Raw genomic sequence first — 22,641 nt, forward strand, 5'->3', positions numbered from 1 at the left:
GTGTAGAATTCTGCATGTAGCAATGTGTGTGCTGGCCCTGAAAATTATGCATGCAATGCGTACAGATGTTATTAATAAAGAAGATGGATTACAGTACCCAGCCCATTGAAAAGCCACTTTAGGTCTGTCAAAATCACAAAGCTCCTCACAATAAATTGCTGATTTCAGATTCTTCCTGCCCACTCCAATTAATACACCTAAGAACCTGATTAGGTTCCATCCTTCTTCAATTAACAATTCTAACAGATGTCCCAGGAGACAGGAAAATCCTCACCTGCATCACACTAGAAATAATCAGATCCATCACTGGTAGGGGATTTGCAACTGGAAACTCTTGGTTTCTTAACCCTTTAAGTACTTGTGTTATTTGGGCTTTGTGACACATTTAGGATGCTTTTCTCTAGAACTGTAGTGTTGTTGTTAGGCAAGGTTTTTTTTTTTTTTTTTTTAATGATTCTGTTTCCCGTTCTCTTATATTTGCTATTCTTTGCTTTGTCCATTCTATATTTTGTGGTCATCCATTCAAAAGGTTTCAGCATTGCTTTTGATTTTAAGATTCAGTTTAAATACAGGTAGCACTTAAGTTTAAATGTGTTCTACCAGCTGATACAAAGTTGAGGGCAGTTGTTATGGTTTATTGAGATATTAATTAAGTGGTTTTCAATGGCAGCTTTTCACAATAATAGGATGCACCCAAAGAGAGCGACATGGACCACTGATTTCATTATAGGTGCTATTCCCTCATAATGGCAAAGTATATAATATAAAACCAAGTTAAGATCATTTTTATTGTGGGATTGAATGAGCCATTATTATTAATAAATAAAAACATTCATAAAATAGCCGCTGCTTCCCAGAAACACTAGCGTAATTTATTTACTCTTCTTCATGCACTTTCCGTACAGCTTTTAGTCTAGCTAATTACTACCTGGTTAGGCACTGTGTGGCAACCCTAAAAGGTATTTCACAGTAGGGCCTCAGGGTGCCCCACACACTCAATAGAAGATAGGTCTTAGTTATAGATTCGATCAGCATGTTCTAGCGGTCTAAGCTGAGGACTGGCTTAGTTCTAGGGTGGTTACTGTAAGATAAGTGGTTTAGATCATTAGAACCGAAAACTGGGTAGCCTTGTGGTTATAGCTGGAGGGCTAAGAGACAGCTTGGCCTAGTTGTTTGAGTTGAAAGAATAGCATGAACTGTGGCCTACTGTGGAGTAGGAAACATGAAGACCAACTGTGGCCTAATGGCCAAGTCAGATGACAAAAAAAGACTGGTCTCCTAGTCAGGCAGTTTAGTCATTTACTGTTTGGACTAGTAGTAGACAGACCCTAGTTTGCTCATCCATTACATTACAGTGTTGATCACGTCCTTGTGCTTAAATTCCACCCTGATGTACAGACTTAATGGAACTAGTGACTAGGCAAGGCTATCTTAAGTTAGTGTCAGATAATTCTAAAATTACAAATACTGTTGAAACTGTGAATGCCTGCACTTGGTATCCTATCAGTATTCTGACAGCACATGTTGCAGCAGTCAGTTGGGAAAGCTCTACTAGGAATTTCAACCAGCTTCCTTCCGCCCTTTTTGTCTCACGCTTTACCAAAGGTCTTATATGTTAGACAGACTGTTTACAATTTCATTTTCACAGGCACAGATGGCATAACCCCAAAATTGCTAATACTTGCTTTCCCAATATAGTGATGAGAGGCTGCGAAACTAGTTCACTGACAATTAGCTAATGACCGGCAACCATAAAAAATAATCTCCATGCAATTAGGGAAAGAAAAAGCAGCCTCAGATGAGCCCCCAGTCTGTTCTAATGATGTTGGTATATTCAGTCAGCTGTTAGAGAATGGTAAAATACCTAAGAATGAGTCTACATTCCTATTTATTCAATGCCCCCCCATGTGGCAGATAGGCATCACAATTAATCGTAAATGGATAGCTTAATTTCAAATCAATCACATTTTAAAATAAGTGCTTGTTTAAAATTAATTTTATTCATGCTTGAGCGTAGAACTAGCAAGATAAATTAATTAATTAATTTGTCTTTATTTGTTTGGAAAATAGCTCCTTCATATTTCACACTTATAGTTTAATATATTCCCTCGAAAGTTCTAAAAACTAAGAAACTTATATCGGACAAACATTTTGGACCACAAATTACGTTTAAAAAAAAAATGAATAGATTGAATGCATTGATTATAACTGGCGTTTTAACTAATAATGAGCTAGCAGTGTTTCTTTACAGTCTGCTGCAAGGGAAACATGAAATAAATGTGATCATGATTAAGTAAGTTTGGGTAGCGTTTCATGTTACAGGGCACAAATAACAGTAAATAATGTAAACAAACCAACTGTAAGTAACTTGGAGTAAATACTCAGCTGTGGTACAATGTTTAAGTAATTTCATGGTAATTAAAATCTGTCTGCTTTTTCCTATCTGAGTAATTACCTGTAACCACTACCTTCTTTTAAATAGAATATGTGTGCACTCTGTCTGTATAATTAATGACCATTACATCCAGAATTCATGAATAAAGTTACCTTAATGTTACTGCGTAATTACCTGCAAGTGATAAATATTATGCTTGCGTATTATCCAAGAATGTGTTCCACGTTACTTACAGTTGGGTTGTCGCATTATTCAGTGTTAAGTACAGTAGGTGCCTTGAGCTGTTGATGGATTTCAGAAGTAAATACAAGCAAGGTAAGAATAAAAAGACCTAGCATCTACACTGAGCTATCTAGGATCAGCAGCTTCCACACAGCTCGTTAAAAAAAGAAGAAGAAGAAAAGGAGAACTAGGCCAGATGTGGATATGTCAGGCTAGTGTGGGCTCAGGCAGGAGAAAAGGCATAGCAGGTTGGTTCTATGACAGATTGCAGGAGACTGCCGCTGTCCCTCTGAGGCACCAAGGTGCCAAACACAATCACCCAGACCCAGGTCAAGCACAGCCCTGTCAGGTGGGAGAGCTGCATTAATACAAAGCATCAGCAAAGACTTCACAGGAGATGCATTCTGCTTTAATTACCCCCCCGATTAATCGGAGCCGATGACTTTGCCGCATTCCGACTGCTGAATGCGTGTTGTAGTTTTATTCCAACTCCCCATGGGAAGTGTATTGGGATTTCACCTGCCAGAAAACCATGGCAAAAAATGGAAAGGAAATAAAAAAAAATATATATATATAATTTATAGTCTTACCATTGTTATTAATATTGTCGTTATTATTATTATTATTATTATTATTATTATTATTATTATTATTATTATTATTAGTAGTAGTAGTATTATCTTTTTTTTATATTGCCTTTAAGTTATATTCCAGGATAAACCACCGTATAACACCATAGTTACATTACTTTAATTTTTTAAATTATTATTGTTTTGGTTTGAAAAGGTGCATGCAATAGGTTTTGCTGAGACAGTTCCAAATCAAATGGTACAACTGGACTGATTGTGCTATTTAGTTATGATGTTAACAGTAATGAAGAATAAACGAATGGAGCATGTAGATACTGCTTTAAACTATGAAGCATTTTACGTGCAAGTCTTAAAAACCTGTTCAGATGATTTAATTAAACCCAGAAATGTGTGGCGCATTTGATAAAATTGTGTTAAAAAAGGTAACTGGGATCTCCAGCTTGTGATTGTTCCTGATTGTTAAGAAAATTGGTTCAGCTGTGAATGAATTGCTACATATTGGGGTGCTCAGCAGTTGGTTTTAGTATATCTTTGCAGTGAAATTGTAATTTTTTTTCCCCTATTAAAAATAAGCTTTAGTGAGATTATGTCTATTTCTATCATATATTTAGCTTGCACAGGTTCAACTTGCCAGGCCTTTCACCTCTCAGGCTTAGCTTTTAATCCATTTTTACCCAGAGCAAATGAAAAACATTTGGATTTGTTGGCTGTGTAGCTTTCAAAGAGTTTACTTGCCTTATTATGATTAGCTTTATTCCTGTTACTACAGGGAGCAGAAATCTTTTTCAAACTGGTAAAATTGTTTATGTTGTTATTAAGAACATCATTATTATCACTTATCCAGTAAAGTAAAATATATTTATATGTAAAAAATAAAAAGTAGACAACAGTGGACATATTCTCCCCCAATATTACAAAGAAAGGTTTTTCACTGTTCATTCCGAATTTACTCCAATAGCTGACATTTTAATGCAGACGTGTCTCTCTTTTTTATCTGCTTTTGATTCCAAAGAAAAATCAACATCCCCACAGCATTAACAAGTCCAAAACCAAGTGCTGCTGTCTTTTCAGTTGTATATAGTCGAGTTCTCCCCTACCACTGTTCTGCTTCAATATACAAGAACTACGGAGCTGTCATTTACAAACTTTTTAATGCAAACCCCTGTGTGAGCTGGCTAATTTCTCCAGACTCCCAGCTCTTCATTAAAAATAGATTTTCTGTCATAAAGAATCCACATGAGTTAGACTGAGGGAATTCAATAGCCAAGGTGATACACTTACTGTTTTGCTTTTATTTTTCTATTGCGATTTCCTCGCTCAATTTCTTAGAAGAGCAAATTAGGAACAATATTTAATATGCAGTCTTTTCTTCTTATCTTGTAACTTGCAGTTGACACACTGTTTCCCTCCTGCAGATATTGGGATTGCAAAGTACTATAGGGGTGATTGAGTGGTGGGAGACTGCAGCTCAGTTGTGAAATACTACTAGTTACTTGGTTTAATATGAGGAAAATCAATGTAAGTACAACAGGGATCCATTAAAATAAAGTAAAAATATTTTTTGTATAAAGTTATCTTCAAAAAGTAACATTTAGTTAGTGTATTTCTTCCAATAAAGGGGGGAAATTGTTGTTTATTTCTTTTCATTCAAAGCAATCCAATTTGATGGCTGTTATTTATTATCTCTTTTTGGGCCTGCTATCCCAGCAGAATTAAAATCAATGGGTGCCGTCTAAGATGAGAAGATTACAGTTGTTAATTTGAAGGTATAAGTGAGATTTTATAACAGGATAGGATATGCTGACATTAAACCTCACAGACCATTCCACATTTGCCCTAAAAATCCAAGAATGGAAAACAATTGCTGTGGAACCTGGTGTTAATGGGTATGGCACAGGAGCTTTCTTATGGGACAGAACCAGCATGGTTTTAGAGTAACTCTCTGTTAAAAGTCCAGTTCAGTCTTTTCTATGAGACATGAAATCAAGGGATATTTTTTTTTTAAAGGAGAGAAAACTACCCTCCCTCAACCTTGTCCCACCACTTTACATTGAAACATGCCAGGCTGATAGCAGATTGAGAAATTCTGAGCTATCCCCAAGCAGGCAGTATTCCAGTTGTTAACCTGGCTGCAGAGCTTTCCAAAACCTTTATGGTTAAATACATCCAAGACCTTTCCGTCAGATGAAGTATGACACTGAGGTGCTGGCCGATTCACAGATGTTGAAAGCACAGTACTTGGGTATTGACTTTGGCTGGCTAGCTGAGCTTAATTTCTTTCCTCAGGTTGGATTCTGGGCCTTGTTGGCAGAAAATCAACTGACAGCTTGGTGCCTGGAAAAATCAGCCTTTGCACAATGGGGGGGATATATACAGCATACAGACACTATATGGCTTGTCCTCTTAGTTATAGCTTTGCATACTGTAGACAAATAGCAGGGATTTTGACCCCAGGCCCATAGCTAATTCACTGAAGCGTCTCAGACCAGCAATACACATGGGACAGTACCTCTGTCTACAAGTACTTTGACCATATTTCCTGGGAAACTGCACCTTGGCGGACAAATGTCTACCACATAGTGCTTTTAAATCACTGTTAACCTAAATAAAACAGACAGCTTTCTTTAGCGCCATCCCTGTACTTCGCTAACTCTCTCAGCAATCGTGTTTATTTTGAATGGCAAATGAGCTAAACATAATTGTTCATTTTGTTCAGCCTTCCTGACACTGTCTATGCAGAAAACAGCATAGCGCAACATTGCACAGAAAGATTGGTCTTTATTGATACTTATAAACTCCCTAGCTTTGTCCCCCTTCCAATAGTGATGTATGGTAAGCCTGATCAATTTTGTCAACATAACAACATCCTTGCATTCTACCATGAGGTTTTAATTTCTGTGAAGTACGAATTGAATAGCGTTGTGCTTCCAACAAAACAAATGTAAAAGAAGAAATCTACTGCTGTTCGCTCTCTTGAGCAGCTTTGCATATGACTCAGCCTCTGGGTGCTGGTGAAACAGGCAACATAGTCAGCGTCAAAATCCTGCCTGGAGATAACCTGTAAAGACTCCATTAAGCATGATGTGTGGGCAGGAGGAGCATTGCTATTCAACGGTGAGATTTTAACCTAAGGTCCAGTCTGCTATGCATATTGGTTTTAAATCCTAATACACTAGTCATTGATTAGATGCATTACAATAGTTTTGGCACACTTGCATTGTAAAAGAACAACATGCAATTGATGGTCAGGAAGGGGCTTGAAACTCAACCAGGGTAAAAGAGTACTGGCTCATTCAGCTGATTATTTCTCCACACTATTTTCATAAAATATTCAATTTTTAGTAATTTATAGTCTACACGAGCACTTAAGAACAAATGTGACGAAACATCAGTTGAATCTGTATTCTTACAAAATATTATTTTCTACCTATTCCTAAATCTCAGATGTCTCAGTTATGCTTTTATTTAATTCACGTTTCATTTTGTCTCAAATAAGTTAGCTTCTGATGCCGGGTACAGTAGACAGGACAGTGTACTGTTTCCAAAAACAACTTTACCACCAGCATCAAGAGTTAAAATGTGAAGGTAAGGTACACTGATGAGTGTGATGTTCTTACAAGAATCATCACCTATGAAATATAAGGGGAAAGGTCAGGGTTTTCAGCACGGTGCAAGGTCCCAATGATTTACGAGTTCACTTTTGAATACTGGCAGAAGTCGTTGTCCATCAAATCAACAGTACGAAGGTCACTCTTGAAATCAGGACTTAGAGGATGTATTGCAGTAAATCAATCAGAGGATTAAGAAAGGGGAACAAGACTGAAAGGCTAAAATAGGCACAAGAACACAGAAACTGGACTATGGAACACTGGTCAAAGGTGTTTTGGACTGTTGATGGATGGACAACGACACCTGTGCCTTCTGCCAGTTCTGTCAATTCAACGCTTGTCTTGTTTATATTCCTTAAGGGCATTATTTTCAAGTATTGCTCATCCTTGTTAGACAGCTTTTTGAGTCTTCTTGTCCTGGGTTTGTCAATTACAGATGATGTTTCTGTGCACTTGTTGATTATGCTTCGGATGCTACACCTTGAAAATCAAGTGATGCAAGCTATTTCTCTCAATGTTTTTCCTTATGCAAGTCAAGGCTGTTATAATAATAGAAAACACTAGTGGAGGCTTTGAATAAATTATTGATGCTCATAATGCATCAGAGTAGAAAAATGCAACATATCTAAGACTTTTGCACAGCAGTGTGTGTTTGTGTGTGTGTGTGTTTGTGTGTGTATATATCTGTCAGGTTGCAGAGCTAACTGTAAACACAACCTTGACTTAAGGAGTAACTGATATATAAAATTGCACTTCATAATCAGAGGAAAGCATAGACTAAACAGTTTTAGAATTATATGGATATTAGTGTCTTGCAGGTTTTTAATGTATTTCTGATGAAGTGTTTGAAGAAATGAATCACAATTGGCAAGCAATTATTTCTTTGCACCGAGGAATAGCACCTGCTGTGGCCAACATGTTTTTCTTGTTTTCCCACATTTATTTTCTCCTCCCCCTCCTTTTTTGATAGACTCTGCTGGAATCTGTATTAATTTCTTTCACGCCCATTTCTCAGTCAGGAGGGGAGTCTCCCGCTTCTCTCTCTGTGTTGCTGTCAGATCCAGTCTTGCACTTCCTGTGTGAAGTGAAGGGTGTTGCCAGGAGACACCCACAAGCCAAAGCTGGTGCCCCTCCAGGCACAGCGCTGGAGAGCAGGGCGGGCTGGCAGGGACTGGCCTTGATACCTATCAGAGCAGACAATTGTGTTCCCTCTGGCAGCTCAATGTGTTTTGAGAGGGGAGGTTGGGGAACAGTGGACTACCCTTTCCCCAGATTCACTCTTCCGGATAGAGATCTCTGTGGAAAGCAGAGCACAAACTCTCTGTCCCTGCTCCTTTTCAGGCCCTAGGGTTTGTTGGCATCAACTAAAGGGCCCTTTCCACTTTCAGAGTTTGCTTAAAGGTCACAATATTTTCATCATTGGCCATTGAGTGAAATAGAGGTATTACCTTAGTGTCTGGTTTAAAAACTTCAAATTGCCATTGTGTAACATAATTGAATAAACATGCATGTGAAATTGCTTCCAATATATACCACCTAATTAACAAGGTTCCATTGTGGATGTCTGCCCACTGCTCCATTTTATTTTCTAATTCATCGCTTTTAAATTTTTATGAATGTGGCTTGTTTCATTTAGATTTGTTTGCCTTAGGTTGGACTGTTTGAGATACTGTTGTGGAGTTACTGTGTATGAAAACTGCCCAAAGAAAATATTCAAATAAGTCTTATTTTGGGTGTGTGAACATAAATTAGCATGTGTCTGATAAACTAAATGTTATAATGTCAGAATACCAAGGGCAACTTTTATCCCTGAGGTTTATTGTGTGTGAAAGTTTTACGCTTGAGAAATTTCTTTGGATTATGTTATTAGAAGGTCAAGGATAACAGCTTTAATTTGAATCAAATGGATGTACAGCATGTCTAAATGTCATTCTTCATCAGAGCTTCTGAATGTATTATTCCTCAATCAGTCCACCCTCAATACATATTTCCTTCCTGTCTCCAGCAATGTCCATATTTACTTTTCTAAATATCAAGAATGCTGGTATGTTTTGTCAGATCCTGAGCTTAGTTTAAAGGTTGAAGGTTAAAAACGTCCTTGGGTAAGGCAGGTTAATGGTGGTCAGTTTTGTATTGCATTGGTTTGCTAGTGGTCAGAAAATGCCTACATATAGAGGAAAATTGAATTCATGAAATAAAAGCTGATCTCTGTAAGTGCTTTGGGGATTGTCTTGTGCATCACTCCTCCAGTAAATCTCTTATCTATATGGACTGTGCTCCCCAAGTTAAAATGTCAGTCCTAATTGATCTTTGTGAAGGTGTTTCCTCAGGCCACAGGATAGCTGCCTCAAGGTTGGAGTGCATTGCAGTTCCTTCCTGGTGTTGAACGAATGGAACCAGATAATGGGGAAGGAATCTTTCTGCTTTCTTTATTATGAGGTGGCGTCAGGGGGCACTGATGACAAACTATTTGTGGATAGCCAACTGGGGATGCAAGTTCTAATCTGACAGTTCAGTAATACTTTTTATATTTAACGTTAAAGTTTAGTATTGTAAATATTTTGCAGGTTTCTAGATTGCCGCCTTGAATTGAGGAAGAAGTAATGCATGCTGAAACCTAATTTCCTGTATTTCCAGAACTGCTAGAATATTTCTATCACAGAAGATTTCTATCACATAAAATAGCTTTCATGTTCACAGCTCAGTAATGATGTTTAATCAATTTATCACATCAGCAATAGTTCACTGTTGCTTCAATTGCAAAAGTTAATTATACCAGTTCAGAACATGTTGCCCATCTGGAGAGTGCATGCAGGCAGGCCCTCATTTTTGCTACAGAAGGTGTATGATTCCCTAGTAAATTCTTTAAAATATATTCGTTTTTTTGGCATCAAAACAGGGTTTGATTATGCTAATGCCCTGCTTTAATTTACAGATGCAAATAGGTCTGTTTTGCCTCATGCAAGCAATTTTTAAAAACAGTGTTGTCTAGCATGACTCATGCTCTAGTTGCACTGCACACATTGACATCATTAATGCAGAATAGTAATTTGGAAGAATGTATTTTAATTTGCTATCCTAGATGTAGAATAAGATTGACCATAGACTTGTTCACATGCCTGCATTTGTAGATAGCCTACTTTTTTTTTTTTTTAGATTGTTTAAGACTTTGTTTCACTTTTAAATTGTGAATATTTGGTAAACTGTGATTTCAAAATATTATACGCATTATATTACTATTAACTGAGTTCTAGACAAAGGGATTCTGCTACTGTAAGCTTTTGAAACCCATTAAGGGGTTAATTGTCATTCATCAGACTAACTTTAAAAAAATATATATATATTATACAGCTATGGCCAAAAGTTTTGTATTGGCCTATAGAATTAACTAATTTATCTTGATAAAGTTAAGTGAAACCAGCTGAATAAGGTTGCTTTAACATATTTAATTATTTTCAATATACATAATGAAAAACTGACAGAAATTGAAACATGTGACATTTTGAAATATAACATGAAATACTGTACTACTATTATGGCTTCCGGTTGACTTTTGCATTGTAATTTTATAGTTTCTTTGATTAAATTGTGTTAAATAAAAAATCTAAATTATGTTCATATAGGTTTTTGTTTGTTTGTTTGTTTGTTTTTAAAATGTCTCATTCCTAAAATTCTAGGTGGTGCCGTAGCTATAATGTGGTGTTTGAAGAGTAAGTAGCAGGGTTCCCACGAGTTGCTAAACTGTTTAAATAGCGTAGCTGTAATATTTATTTTCATTGTTAAGATCCTGACAACTTTTTACACATTACTTTAAATGTGTTTCAAAGCTCTTTTCAAAACGTTTGCTCTAGTGCACTGGGGCTTGAGATCTGTCCTCTAAATCGCTGCAGAAAAAGCAATTTTAAATAAATATATAAATAAGTAAACATCACAACTAGTGTTCTGGCTTTTCTGTTCCGTTCCACATCCTGGATCGTTGTTGCTGCGTTTTCTGTTTGACAATGTGGGCAATAATCCTTACACTGTCAGTGCACTAGAGCGGACATTTTGAAAAGAGCTTTGAAACAGACTTTAAAGTTAGAAGTGTAAAAAGGTTGTCATGTTGCACTTGAGATATGCTTCCAATGACTCTGCCCTCATCACCAATTAGAACCAATTCTATCATCATATCTTTTGCTTCATAAATATCACATTCCATTTCTGCTGGATGGAGAAATGTTTTCCTTGCAAGTCTATAAAAGATTAATGAAAGTCGTTTTTGTACCACAGCTTACAGCACTTGGTTTAGAAATGATTAGTTATTTATACACATGCGACTGGATTGTTTCGCTTGTTGTATTTTAACCTTGCTGCCACCAGTGTTGACAGGGTACCCTGTAGAACAAGGACTTCCCTGTAGTCATATTTCGAATGCATATATAAAATACATAAATAAATCATTTAAAATCCAGAGTAGCAACAATTCCTGCAGAACACATAAATCTCCTTATTTTCAGAAATGCCCTGAAGGATGGACACTCCGAAAGAAACAAACTGCCACCTTCCATGTAATCAAGCATTGTAAAAAAAATTTAATAAAAAAAAAAAAGCAGCATAATTTAATTTCAGTGCATGAACAAACAAAGGCCTAAAGGTTGTAGCACTGCTAATCCATCACCTTTAAGGAACTATTTATTTATTTGTTGGCCACAATTGAAACGAAAAAAAAAACCTCTTACTAGCCTCTAAGGCCTTGTTTTGTGGTTTCTGCCATGAGTTTAACTGAAATAGGACCAGGCTGGGGAAACCTCAGCAGGGTGAGTACACTGTGGGAAGTACCTGTGCTGCTTATATACATTAGAGAGCATCTCCGCATGAATAGATTAAGGGAGAGATTTCAGTACTCAATACCAGAGGGGCAGCTCACGAATGGAGCTTTCTGGAAGAGCAGGTCCTGTTCCAATATTTAGCAAAATTCTGATAAAATGCCTGATCCTTAAGGGGTTAGCTGTTTTAATAAAGGTTACATTACTGCCACAAAGCTGTGCTTTTAATCGTCACTAAAAAAAAAAAAAAACTGCCCGCGATGTGTACTATGGGGCTTGTTAGTGAGAGTCTGTGCCCTTGGCAGGAGACAGAACTCGTGGTGTGGATTTTAAAAAGCCTTTACGGTCTCACTCAGCATGGGGACATTGTGCCTTCAAATGGCATGGTTGCCAGGCCTGTGCTGTTTGTTTCAAGAGTTGGAACACTTGTAGGAGCTCTTTAAGAATTCTGGCTGCGCTTTCCTAGTGAAAAGAAACCGAGTTGCTCTTTGACACAATCAATTCACAGTTAACCGTTCCCTCGCTCTGTCTTTTTGACATTGCCCGACAAACGGCTGTAATGATTACTTTCGAGAACCTACATCTTATCTGGCGATTAGAACTTCTAAGGGCACAGCAAAACAAGCCCTCAAAAAAAGGCTTTCTCAACAATTTGCTACTATCCATCTTTCTGTCTGTATCTGATCCCGAGTCGTCAATCTCAATCTACAAGAAGACAGTTCTTCACCTATTCATTCAGCTGCCTGCAGAGTCCATGAAAATAACAGAAACCATGCTGTATAAAGCTGTAGCATCCCATTTTATTCGGAGTGCTTAGTACATTATCCCATAAGTTCAGCCAATTTCGTAACTCTGCTTTCGAAAGCAGACTGTGTCAACTGCGTGGTGGCTTTAGACCCCCTCGCCCCCCACTCTGGAACAAACTGTCCCTTTTTTTATTATGTACCTTTCTTATTGTTAAAGTGGATCTTCTATTCCCTGGTTCCTGGTTAATTGGTTACTATTGACAATACAGTAGACAAAGATTACTAAATCAGCATCAGTCTTGAAACTGCCACATGTTACGTGAAATTGCTGGTAATATTGCCAGTAATAAGGTGTAGCATAGAAAAATATTTCTAGCAATTATCTAATTATCTAATTTCTAGCAATTATTTTTCCATAAATAATTGCTGGAAGGTATTGCCTACTGAGTATGGATAATGTATTCATTTTAAATTAATTTTTATTGCTGCAACCTTCCTTGCTGCTACAACAAGGCATCCATGTGAGCAAGATGATCTATCATCATACTCTTCCTTTGAAAATATTCTTGAAAAATCTCTGTCCATCTCTAGCTACAGCACATGTTCCCCAAGCATTTCTCCATCATCATCATCATCTTTACAATCCCCCCCTATCCATATCAGACTGTTACTTCCATTTATGAACCTACATATCAGTCTACTTATCTCATCTTGCTGCCAGAACATCCAATAAGAATCCATCTGTCTGTCAGACTATATTTATGTATCTGTTTGTCTAACAATCAATCTATCTTCATGTCTGTCTGTCAATCTATCACTAGACTGTAGACTTATATAAAAAACATCTTCTAGAGGCATACTCTTTATATCATCTGTTGTTTCAGCGTAGAACACTATTTACCATGTTTACTAAAATCGACCTGCTTTAAAAAGTTGAATATCTGAAGTGAGTTAGTTTGAAAAGGACCTCTCTGGATGTGGAGCTATAATTTCTGCCCTTTGAGTTATGGGTGGACGGGGCACAAATAACAACTGGACACCCATAGAGGTAATTTTCTAAACTTCAGCTTTTGAAGCAATTACACTTACAATGGGAGGAGGAGGTTAAGTGACTTGTGCACAAGGAGGTTAAGTGACTTGCTCAGGGTCACATAGTGAAACAGTCAGTGGCAGAGGTGGGATTTGGGATTTGAACCAGTGACCTTCTGGTTGCAATCCCTGAACTTTAAGCACTGGACCACACTGATTAATGCTTCCATCTAGCGAGAGCTCGGGAAGTATGCTTGACACCTTATTTTTGTGTGCTTTAAAAGTGCATGTTAGGTTTCATTGATGAGTCATCCAGGGGCTAAGTATGGAGTGTCCTGCTGATATCAAAGTATCATCTCTCTTATGAAATCACAGGGCTTAGGGCTCAAAGGTTTCAAAGCCTGGCTGGGTGCTAGATATGATCTTAAGAAACAGAGCATTTGACTTAAAAGAATGCATAGCGTGCTAACCAAATATAGTAATGCTAAGCCAATGCAGTGAGAGGTCAGACAGAAACCGTGCTCTGACTAGACTCACTTATCTCTGGTCAGACTTTTGAAAATGCCTTGTGTGCATGCTGCTGAGCGGCTGCTCAGTAGCTAGGTGTAATCAGTCTTGCAGGATCAGTGTTGAGCCTTTGGGCGCTGAAACAGTGGGATCCTGATAGATTGGCCACTTGAGTGTTTTTGTTTGGGGCCTGATTGTCACTGCAGACTTCATTTGTATTGAAAAAGCTCATCACTTCCTTCCAGTGCACAGCGTCAGCTCTTAATATACTCCACTTGTCACCAGCCCTCAACAGGTTTTTCTGGTTGGTAGCCACAAAAGAGGACCAACTAACGTCTGTTTACCTTTTCTAAACGTGTCCAACAAAAACACATTAAAGCACAAGCCTTACATATTACAAAAATAATCACGCAAACGTATACATACTGTACTCATATCTATCCATGCTGGACAGAGATTCTTTTAACCATTATGTAAAAGAATTTTAACATTAGGAAGCCGTTGTCAATAGCTGTCTTTAGGGGAAAAAAAGTCTTTAGGAGAAATGCAAAGTTAATAGGTAATTCTTTATTACATAGACCTACACCTCACAAAAAAGTGCATTTCATTGTTGTATCCCCAACAATTAATGATATTTTGTATTTTATTGCCTGCGGTTTTTGATTAGTCTAGGGCTAATTTCTTCCCTAAACAAGGCCTCAATTTGGTGCCCTTCACTAAATACAAGCTCTTAATTATCTCTCTGAACCATTCTCTCATGACTCTTGATAAAGACTGTCCGAAGTGGAGTACAGAGATCAGCTTCTTAATGTACAGTAGCCTCTACAGGTATGTCTACTGCAGCAGTTTCTGAGATTGGTTTCTGAGTAAGCCGTGCTGCCCGCCTGCTGTCTTTCCTTTTCAGTTCAGTGGGATTCAGGTGATTCCTGTGCAGTAGAAAGACATCTGCAAGTGCAGCAATCACAGAACATTGAGGATTGATTCCAAACTGCTGCCTGTCGGCTACATGTTGTTTGCCACAACTTTCCACTGATGGATTCTCTCTCGCCATGATTCCAATGTGCTGACATTCTTATTTATTTCCACAATTCGCATGTCTTTAATACCTGCAGTGGTTTGGTTTTTTTTTTTTTTTTGGGGGGGGGGGGGGGGTTGTTTTGTTTTTTTTAAAGGCTGGATATGTGCTATAAACGTTTTGTGGAAGCCCTTTTGTATGTATTGATTGATTTTATTTAGAGAAAAAAAGGATAATGAAACAGAAGAGTATTTTAGCCAGTGCTACTACATTCCAGTCTACACGTGTTAGTTACTGTACAAATTCCAGTCCAGGAAATATCACCTGCCTGCCACACAGTTTATTCTTCTCAGTGTTTTCCATAAGGGTATATGGCTAGTGTTACATTTTTTTTTTAAAGCAGCTACTCTCCATGTGACCCCAAATCCTGTTTTGACATTTGACTCGACGGGTGGGGCGTGGGGGGGGGGGGTGAAGGGGGTTGGGTAAATATATAGTACATTCTCGATACTCAATTACACTGCAATGCAAGCAAGGCTAAAAAACATGAGATGAAGAAGAGCAATAGAGGCTAGGACTGGTGAGGGATCATAGAACGTATTGAAACACAGAAAGCTATCATCACTTTTATTGCATTTTTAATTCAGATAAAAGATTTGAAAAATGGTTTTGTTGAGAGAATCGTCTAGCACTCTAGTCTGCAACACAAGCAGAAGCTGAAGCTGGTTAACCATGGGTGGTTTTAAACATGCAAAATACAAATGTATTATTTCAAGTTGTGTAACCGCTGAAAACTTCAATAGTGGTCTGACATTCTGCAGTGCAAAGGCTCGCTGTTCACCAATTTTTAATGTTTACACAATTAAGAAAAATATCAAATAGTATATACAACAGTATATATTTGTTTCACTTTCTGCTAATGTGAGATTTAGATTAAACGTTGGTATACAATCTAGTTTAAGCTTTTAGTTTTAAGTTCCCTTATAGAAGGTTTTCCATAGTAAAATCATAGAAAAGCATAATAAAACATAGTGAAAGCATGGTAAAGCAAAGCAATGTAAAGAACAGTGAGGTATTGTAAATAGTATTCATTAACATGGTAAACCAGGGTAAATTATGGTTGGTGCACAGTATTACCATGGTAATAGTGCAAAAGTACAGTGCAAAAATACCATTGTAAACTTGCATAAGGGTGGATAGTGCATTGTAAATATATACAGTACAGAAGTGTACTTATCATATATTTTAAGTATTACATCAGATTCCAGTGGAGTCCCAGTGAGGGTGAGGGTTAGGGTGAGGTTTGGGGAATTTCATAGAACATATTAAAACTAATTTGGCTAGGTGTAATTCTTGCTTACTTCCACTTGTGTTCAATATTGTATGATATGCCATTCAAGTAACCCAAGATTAACCATTGCAAAGTCATCTTATTTACTCAACACAATAGAAGGTAGTAGTGTTAAAAGGCACATAGCTACGGGTGATGGTCATGGTTGTCCCAAAGACATTCATTTTATAGGGCTCACATTACCCACAATTTATACAGCGTTATGTTATAAATAAATTTTTGTCACATGTCAGTTTGACACAAACAATACTTAACACTTGAAAAACAGTTGGTAGCATTTAATTGATTGCTGTTTTCCCCACTGTAGCTATTTTCCCATCTTCTTTTGCCATTGTTTTAGCAGTACATTGTGAAACAGTAATGACAGTAGCCAAGGGAAAGCAAGGATAAACTAGACAGCAGTCTGACTGGCAGCTACAAAGTATGTGATCACCACAGACACTGCTATTTCTGGGGTCATTGTATTGACTTTTCCTATTCAGTGAAATGCATTCTCGCACAGCTGTTCTTTAAAAATTAAGACTGATGTGTTCCTTCTAAACTGACAGAACCGGTTTGTTAGATTAGTTTATGGACAGAACGAAGAAACAGTATTGTGTGTGAAAGTTGAACTTTATATGTATAAATACCTATCACCATGAGAATATGTTAAAAATAAATACATCCATTACCTTGGTATTGTACAGTTGACTTTCAGTATCTGAAAACGGTAATGTTTTATTTTTGTTTCTTAGCTGTTAATAGTAGCTTACTGATATGTTAACATGTGTGTCATGATTAGTTAATGGTTAGCTTATATGTGATACTGCACTGTTAAACAACTAGGCACCCCCTGGAAATACGAGGTGGATGTCAGCAGGCTACACATCACCCCATAAAGACACCAAGGGTCATCAATTCCAGTGAAGAGGAGCGAATTCTACACCTTTGAAGGGTGTAAAAACCTGCCAGCTTTAATGCCACCTGAGGAAGGTCATAGTTTGACATTTACAGGCTGGTTCAAAGAAAACATTGACACAGCATCGGTTAATACATGCCATTACCACTAGCCATCCTCAGCTTGCTCACACAAACATATATAGAACTCTTTTGCACTTGCCTTGCTTTAATCTATTCTCACAATACTGTACTTCAATTTTAGTTCCAAAAGTTTAATCTTGGTCCAAACCCCAAACACTTCTAAATCTGAACTTCCACCCAGGGGTAACTAAAGTACACTTCTTGCCATATATCCTTGAGACTCAATCTGTTGTACGTGCCTGCTCTACTTTCTTTTTTCCCAATCCGAGGGGACTGTCTGTGCATTCCAGTCGTGCTTTTATCACCTTCCCTCTCTGATCTGGAAAGCAATTTGTAGGAGATTGCAGGGCTCTTGAGCTTGGCCCAGGAGCGCCAGTGGTGTGAAGTTACTATGACACCCGATGCCTGCAATCTTGCTTCTTACTTATGTACATATTCTCACTTCGTTTGTAATGATCCCCCCCCCAAGTGAAAACACCTCTCAATGCCACAGTAAATTAATGTGAATTAACTTGTTTCTTTCCACAGATAACCGACGGCCAGTTTTGGAAAGGTCACGTTCACGTCACAATGGAACCCCTTCTGCTGTATGATTTTCCCAACCTCCCCTCAACAAAGTGCCAAAGAGACAGTGCTGGGATGTGAAGAGCTTTGAACAGACATCAACATCATCACCATCATAAAACAGAAGTGAACTAAATAGTTATGGGCTTGAAAGAGGACCTGCAGAAAGCAAGAGGAGGATCAAGAAAGTGGAATGCAATGTTTGGTCATGCTGATGGACACATATCCTGAGCCTTACATATGGATTGTGTTTCTTTTCTTTTTTTAAATTGAATGCATTAAGAGTGACACGTCTGTCTATTCCTGGCTTACTTGATGGTGTAGATGTGCAGAGGTGCTTTCTATGCCAAGTGAGTGTAAGTCTGCATGGCTTCTTGTGCCTGCTCATCAATAGGATTTATAGGTTGCTTGCTCTGGTACCCTTTTTCAGTTCTTTCTTTTGAATTTTAGCACTGTGCCAAGACTACAGCCTGTAATTTAGAGGCACATATTGTATTCTAAATAACATTATGCTATCTTAAAAAAAAAAAAAAAAAGAAATGTGTTTATTATTTGAGTTTGAATTGCTAAACCGAACAATTTTATAGAAAGCTGGTTTTCAACAAAATAGGGAAGGTTTGACACACATTAGCCTAACATGCAAGACAACGACTACAGCCGTTTGCTACATTGACTAATACTCTAATGTATGGGTATGTCTGGTGCTGTGTCTTGTGGTCTGACTGTATCTCCTTTAGCCACTGGTAAAATGACTATGTGCCTGTTTACTGAGATGGAATGGATGACAGCCGTGGTGAAAGTGAAAGCTCAGATTGAGAATGAGAGTCTGTGGAATGCGTCGTCTTTTTTTTTTTTTTTTATTTAAAGTAACAAGTAGCATTGGACAATATTACATACAAATATTTTAAAAGTATTGTTAAGGTTTATCATCACTGACCTATTCTTGCAAGATGAAAAATGTATAAAGATACTGTACGCAAAATATAATAATAATAAGGGTTTCAGAATTTACATTTCACACAGTTGAAATGAATTATGTCAGCTTTAGGGTCTTAATCATAGGTTCAGGAACCTACACAGCCACTACTAAATTCAAAGTATTTACTTGTGTTTAGTTTTTTAACAGCCCCAAGCAGTTCTGACTTCTTTGGATGTGCACAGTGGGGCAGATCCACAGCCAGACACTTCTTTCCAAGTCTAAAACAGTATAACGACAGGAGTTTGAAACAACATGGCGCCTGTCTTTAGGAGGGATCATTAACAGCCCCCTACACAGAATTTCATCTTCCCTTTGGGCGAAAGCAGCCAGCTACCAGTGTTAAGCAATTCACAACATTATTATTATCATGAAGCCTCTGGCAACATAAATCACGCTTTAAAAGTAATCAAAACAGATGCTTTGCAAATAGAAATAACTCTCTCTGTCTCATATTTGTGGGCAGATAACACACATTGTTAATGTTAACACACATTGCTAATGCAAGCAGCTTGTAAAGGGAAACCCGTACAGTTTTATATCTTTCATTAGTGTAGATTGTAAGCTCTTACATAAGGAGAATCGTATTCCTTTCTTTTCACATATAGATGCCAAGCAGACACATTCATTATGTACTGAAGAGCACCAGACAAACATAAATGAACAATCACAGCAGTTGTGCATGCATGCACAGGCATTTTACAACATGTACAGTGCACACATGCAGCACTGTCCGATTCATTTATTAGACCCCTCCGCCCCCTCACCACGCACACATTTCAATTACACATGAAAACACAGTTTGGCATGATGGTGTGCTTCTGTTTTTTTGGCCTCTCTTTAAGAGGTCAGTGTGGCAGAAGATCTTGTCTGTATAAGATGAACTATGCATGCCTATGGAAGCATGCCAAGAGCTTGTCAGAGAGCAATTAGGAAACTACATTCACAGAGAACCGCAGTCACGTTTCCAGTAACTAACTAGACGATACACTCAGGCCGGTACATATATACAAATACATACAAGTGTTTACTTGGATAACAAGTACAGAAGTGATGGGGTTGTAAAACAAATGCATTCAAAAGTGCAACAATGAGTGACCAGATGTGTACATGACATCTGACTGCATTATTAATGTATAATACTGAAGCTGGCTTTTTACATTGATGAAGCAGTGACTGGAAATCACAAAAAATAATCTTCACACTCACTGAAAATTATTAATGTTCCTCAATTGTATTGAACCAGTTAAAACCAGGCAAAATGAGTGCATTTTAAAGAGCAGCTTAGTAGGGGCATAAATGCCTGTTAGTTAATGTACTAGTGTTGTTGTTTACAGCTATGGCCAAAATTTTTTTGTGTGTGTGTGTATATATATATATATATATATATATATATATATCTATATATATATATATATATATATATATATATATATATATATATATATATATATATATATATGAGAACATAAATTAGATCTTTCATTTAACATCATGTAATCAAAGAGACTACTAAATTATATCGCAAAAGTCTACCAGAAGCCTTAATAGATTTTGAAATGTCAATTTTTTAATTGTTGTCAGTTTTCCATTAAGTATATGGAAAACTACAAAGCGTTATGTAATTCAGTATGCTAACGTAGCATTATTCAGCAGGTTTCATTTGACTTTATACAGCAAAATGTGTTAATTCTATAGGGTGATGCAAAACTTTTGGCAATAGCTGTAGATTGACTTTGTATCATTTTCTGTTCCAGTCACCAAACATTGGTACGTCTCCGAATCCTGTCTAAGCTCTAAAGCACACGAAGTACAGCAGAGTGTAAACATTAACCTGCAACACTGAAACAGGAAAGTATGAGAGTCTGAATCTCAACAACACAAATAATGCACTTGTTAAGATAACGCTGATATTTCGACTTTAGCAAAATTGCTCTTTAAGTCACTAAATGAACAAGCATGACCACTCCTTAAATGTGTGTCATTGACAGTTTAAATATCTTTTGATTATTTCAATCTCCACCTCCATCTATCGGTAGCCCTGAAGGATTGATACTGTAGCTGTTCACAACATCTCTTTTGTAGAAACTCTTGGGCAATTAGATACATCTATTGCAAAGTTGTTTTCTTTTTTTTTTATATTTATGCACTTGTATATATTCTACTTATTATAGATATGGTCAGAACATATTCCATGTGGGAAATTGGGCAGAGAAAACCTTTCATCTCTCTGAATTTTAAAAAACAAAACAAAAAAATAAAGCTGATGTGTTCCCTTTTGTTCAAACATATGTTCTACTGAACTGGAAAAAAAAAAAAAAAAAAAACTTTAACAGAGTATAGATAACAGGTATAGATACATAAATGCAGTTGCTTGAAAGCAAAACCACGCTTATGCTCAGAACCGTCCTTGATGGTTTGCATGTGCAGAAATATATTTGGAGTCGATTAAAAAAAAAAAATTAAAAAATACTCTTCAAAAAAATAAACGTCAATCAGATATATATAAAAAAAAAACCTTTAAAGTTGTGTTGTGATTGTCATAGAAAGATTGTTCTAATGAGGGAGACTACAGCGTTAAATAACGGAGTCATTCTTTATTTTTTTTCCCCTTTGTACATTTGGGTTAATTACACTATTCTTTAAAATGCATTTTAAAAAAGGAAATCATGTTATATACAGTAGTAAGTGATTTACTACAGATACAATTATATAAATTCTGCCAGAGCTGTAGGCTATAAACCCTTTGAAATAAGTGTGTTCTTTTGTTATGGACTATACTTGGGCACAGTCACACGGAATGGAATATTGCAAGCAGCTTTGACTTGTTTTCTGAAAATGAAAGTATCGTGCAGTAAAGCAGTAGCCTTTGTGGGGTGGGTTTCAAACAATAACCTTTCTATATCTAACATACATTAGTAGTTTGGAAGGCTGTACACAGCCCTGCCTACATTTAGGGTTTTATGATATGTCACTGTAATACATTATATTCTTTTAAAATCACTTCATATTTATAACATATTTTAATTGTATTTGTATTGGTTACACTTTGAGAGAAAGGTATGAGCACTGTTCTTTAGCAGAATATTGTTAAATTATCTAAATAACCACTTTGTTATATAAATAAGCCTGAAAAAGTGTCTATTTTTATTTGTGAATATTTAGTTCCACATGTACTAAACAACTGAACTCGCACGCGGTTATTTCGGACTTCTACTCACAAAGATATATCATAAATAATAGTGTGATATATATATATATATATATATATATATATATATATATATATATATATATGATATATATATAATATAGTTATCTATACTCAATCACACGGTAACTTGAAGAACCAAGCGATTGTATACTTGTTGACTATATTAATAATGCAATGGCTTCATGCTAATGCGCTGTCATTAGAATTATTATGTAACTATATTGAAATACACCTTTTAGAAAAACAAATGAAAGTTGTCTGTTCTTTTGCATAGTGTGAATAATTAATGGATTTGAATAAACCTGCATACTACACTTATAGAGAACTCTATTTATTATCACCAGAGTCCTAAAAGCTGGTGTGCAATTCTATCATCAGTCAACTTGTACCATACCATAAAAAGAACAATCTATATAAAAGGATCTGCCAAAATATACATTATGAAAAGGGGGGTGAAACTCACTATGCTTTTCTTTGAATATACAAAGGGCCTATTTTGCTGTGGCAGATAATCCACATGGTTTTAATTAAGAGGAAGAAAGTATTTTGTAATATATATTTACATGGATATACTCAGTGGCTGGCTACTTACAAGCTGT

The 22,641-nt window shown here is 36.8% G+C and overlaps 1 protein-coding gene across 1 annotated transcript in view; it reads left to right on the forward strand.

Annotated features, from left to right (window-relative positions):
* The window catches only part of LOC121295178 (protein diaphanous homolog 2-like), a 385,994-nt gene extending 365,804 nt beyond the window's left edge, over positions 1–20,190 (forward strand). The window contains 1 exon segment of the mRNA XM_041219584.1: positions 17,817–20,190. Coding sequence (XP_041075518.1) covers positions 17,817–17,881 — 65 coding nt within the window. The 3' untranslated portion in view covers positions 17,882–20,190.
* Positions 20,191–22,641: the final 2,451 nt, after the last annotated feature.

The sequence above is a fragment of the Polyodon spathula genome, chromosome 20, assembly GCF_017654505.1.
Source record: "Polyodon spathula isolate WHYD16114869_AA chromosome 20, ASM1765450v1, whole genome shotgun sequence".
NCBI classification, from domain to species: Eukaryota; Metazoa; Chordata; class Actinopteri; order Acipenseriformes; family Polyodontidae; genus Polyodon; species Polyodon spathula.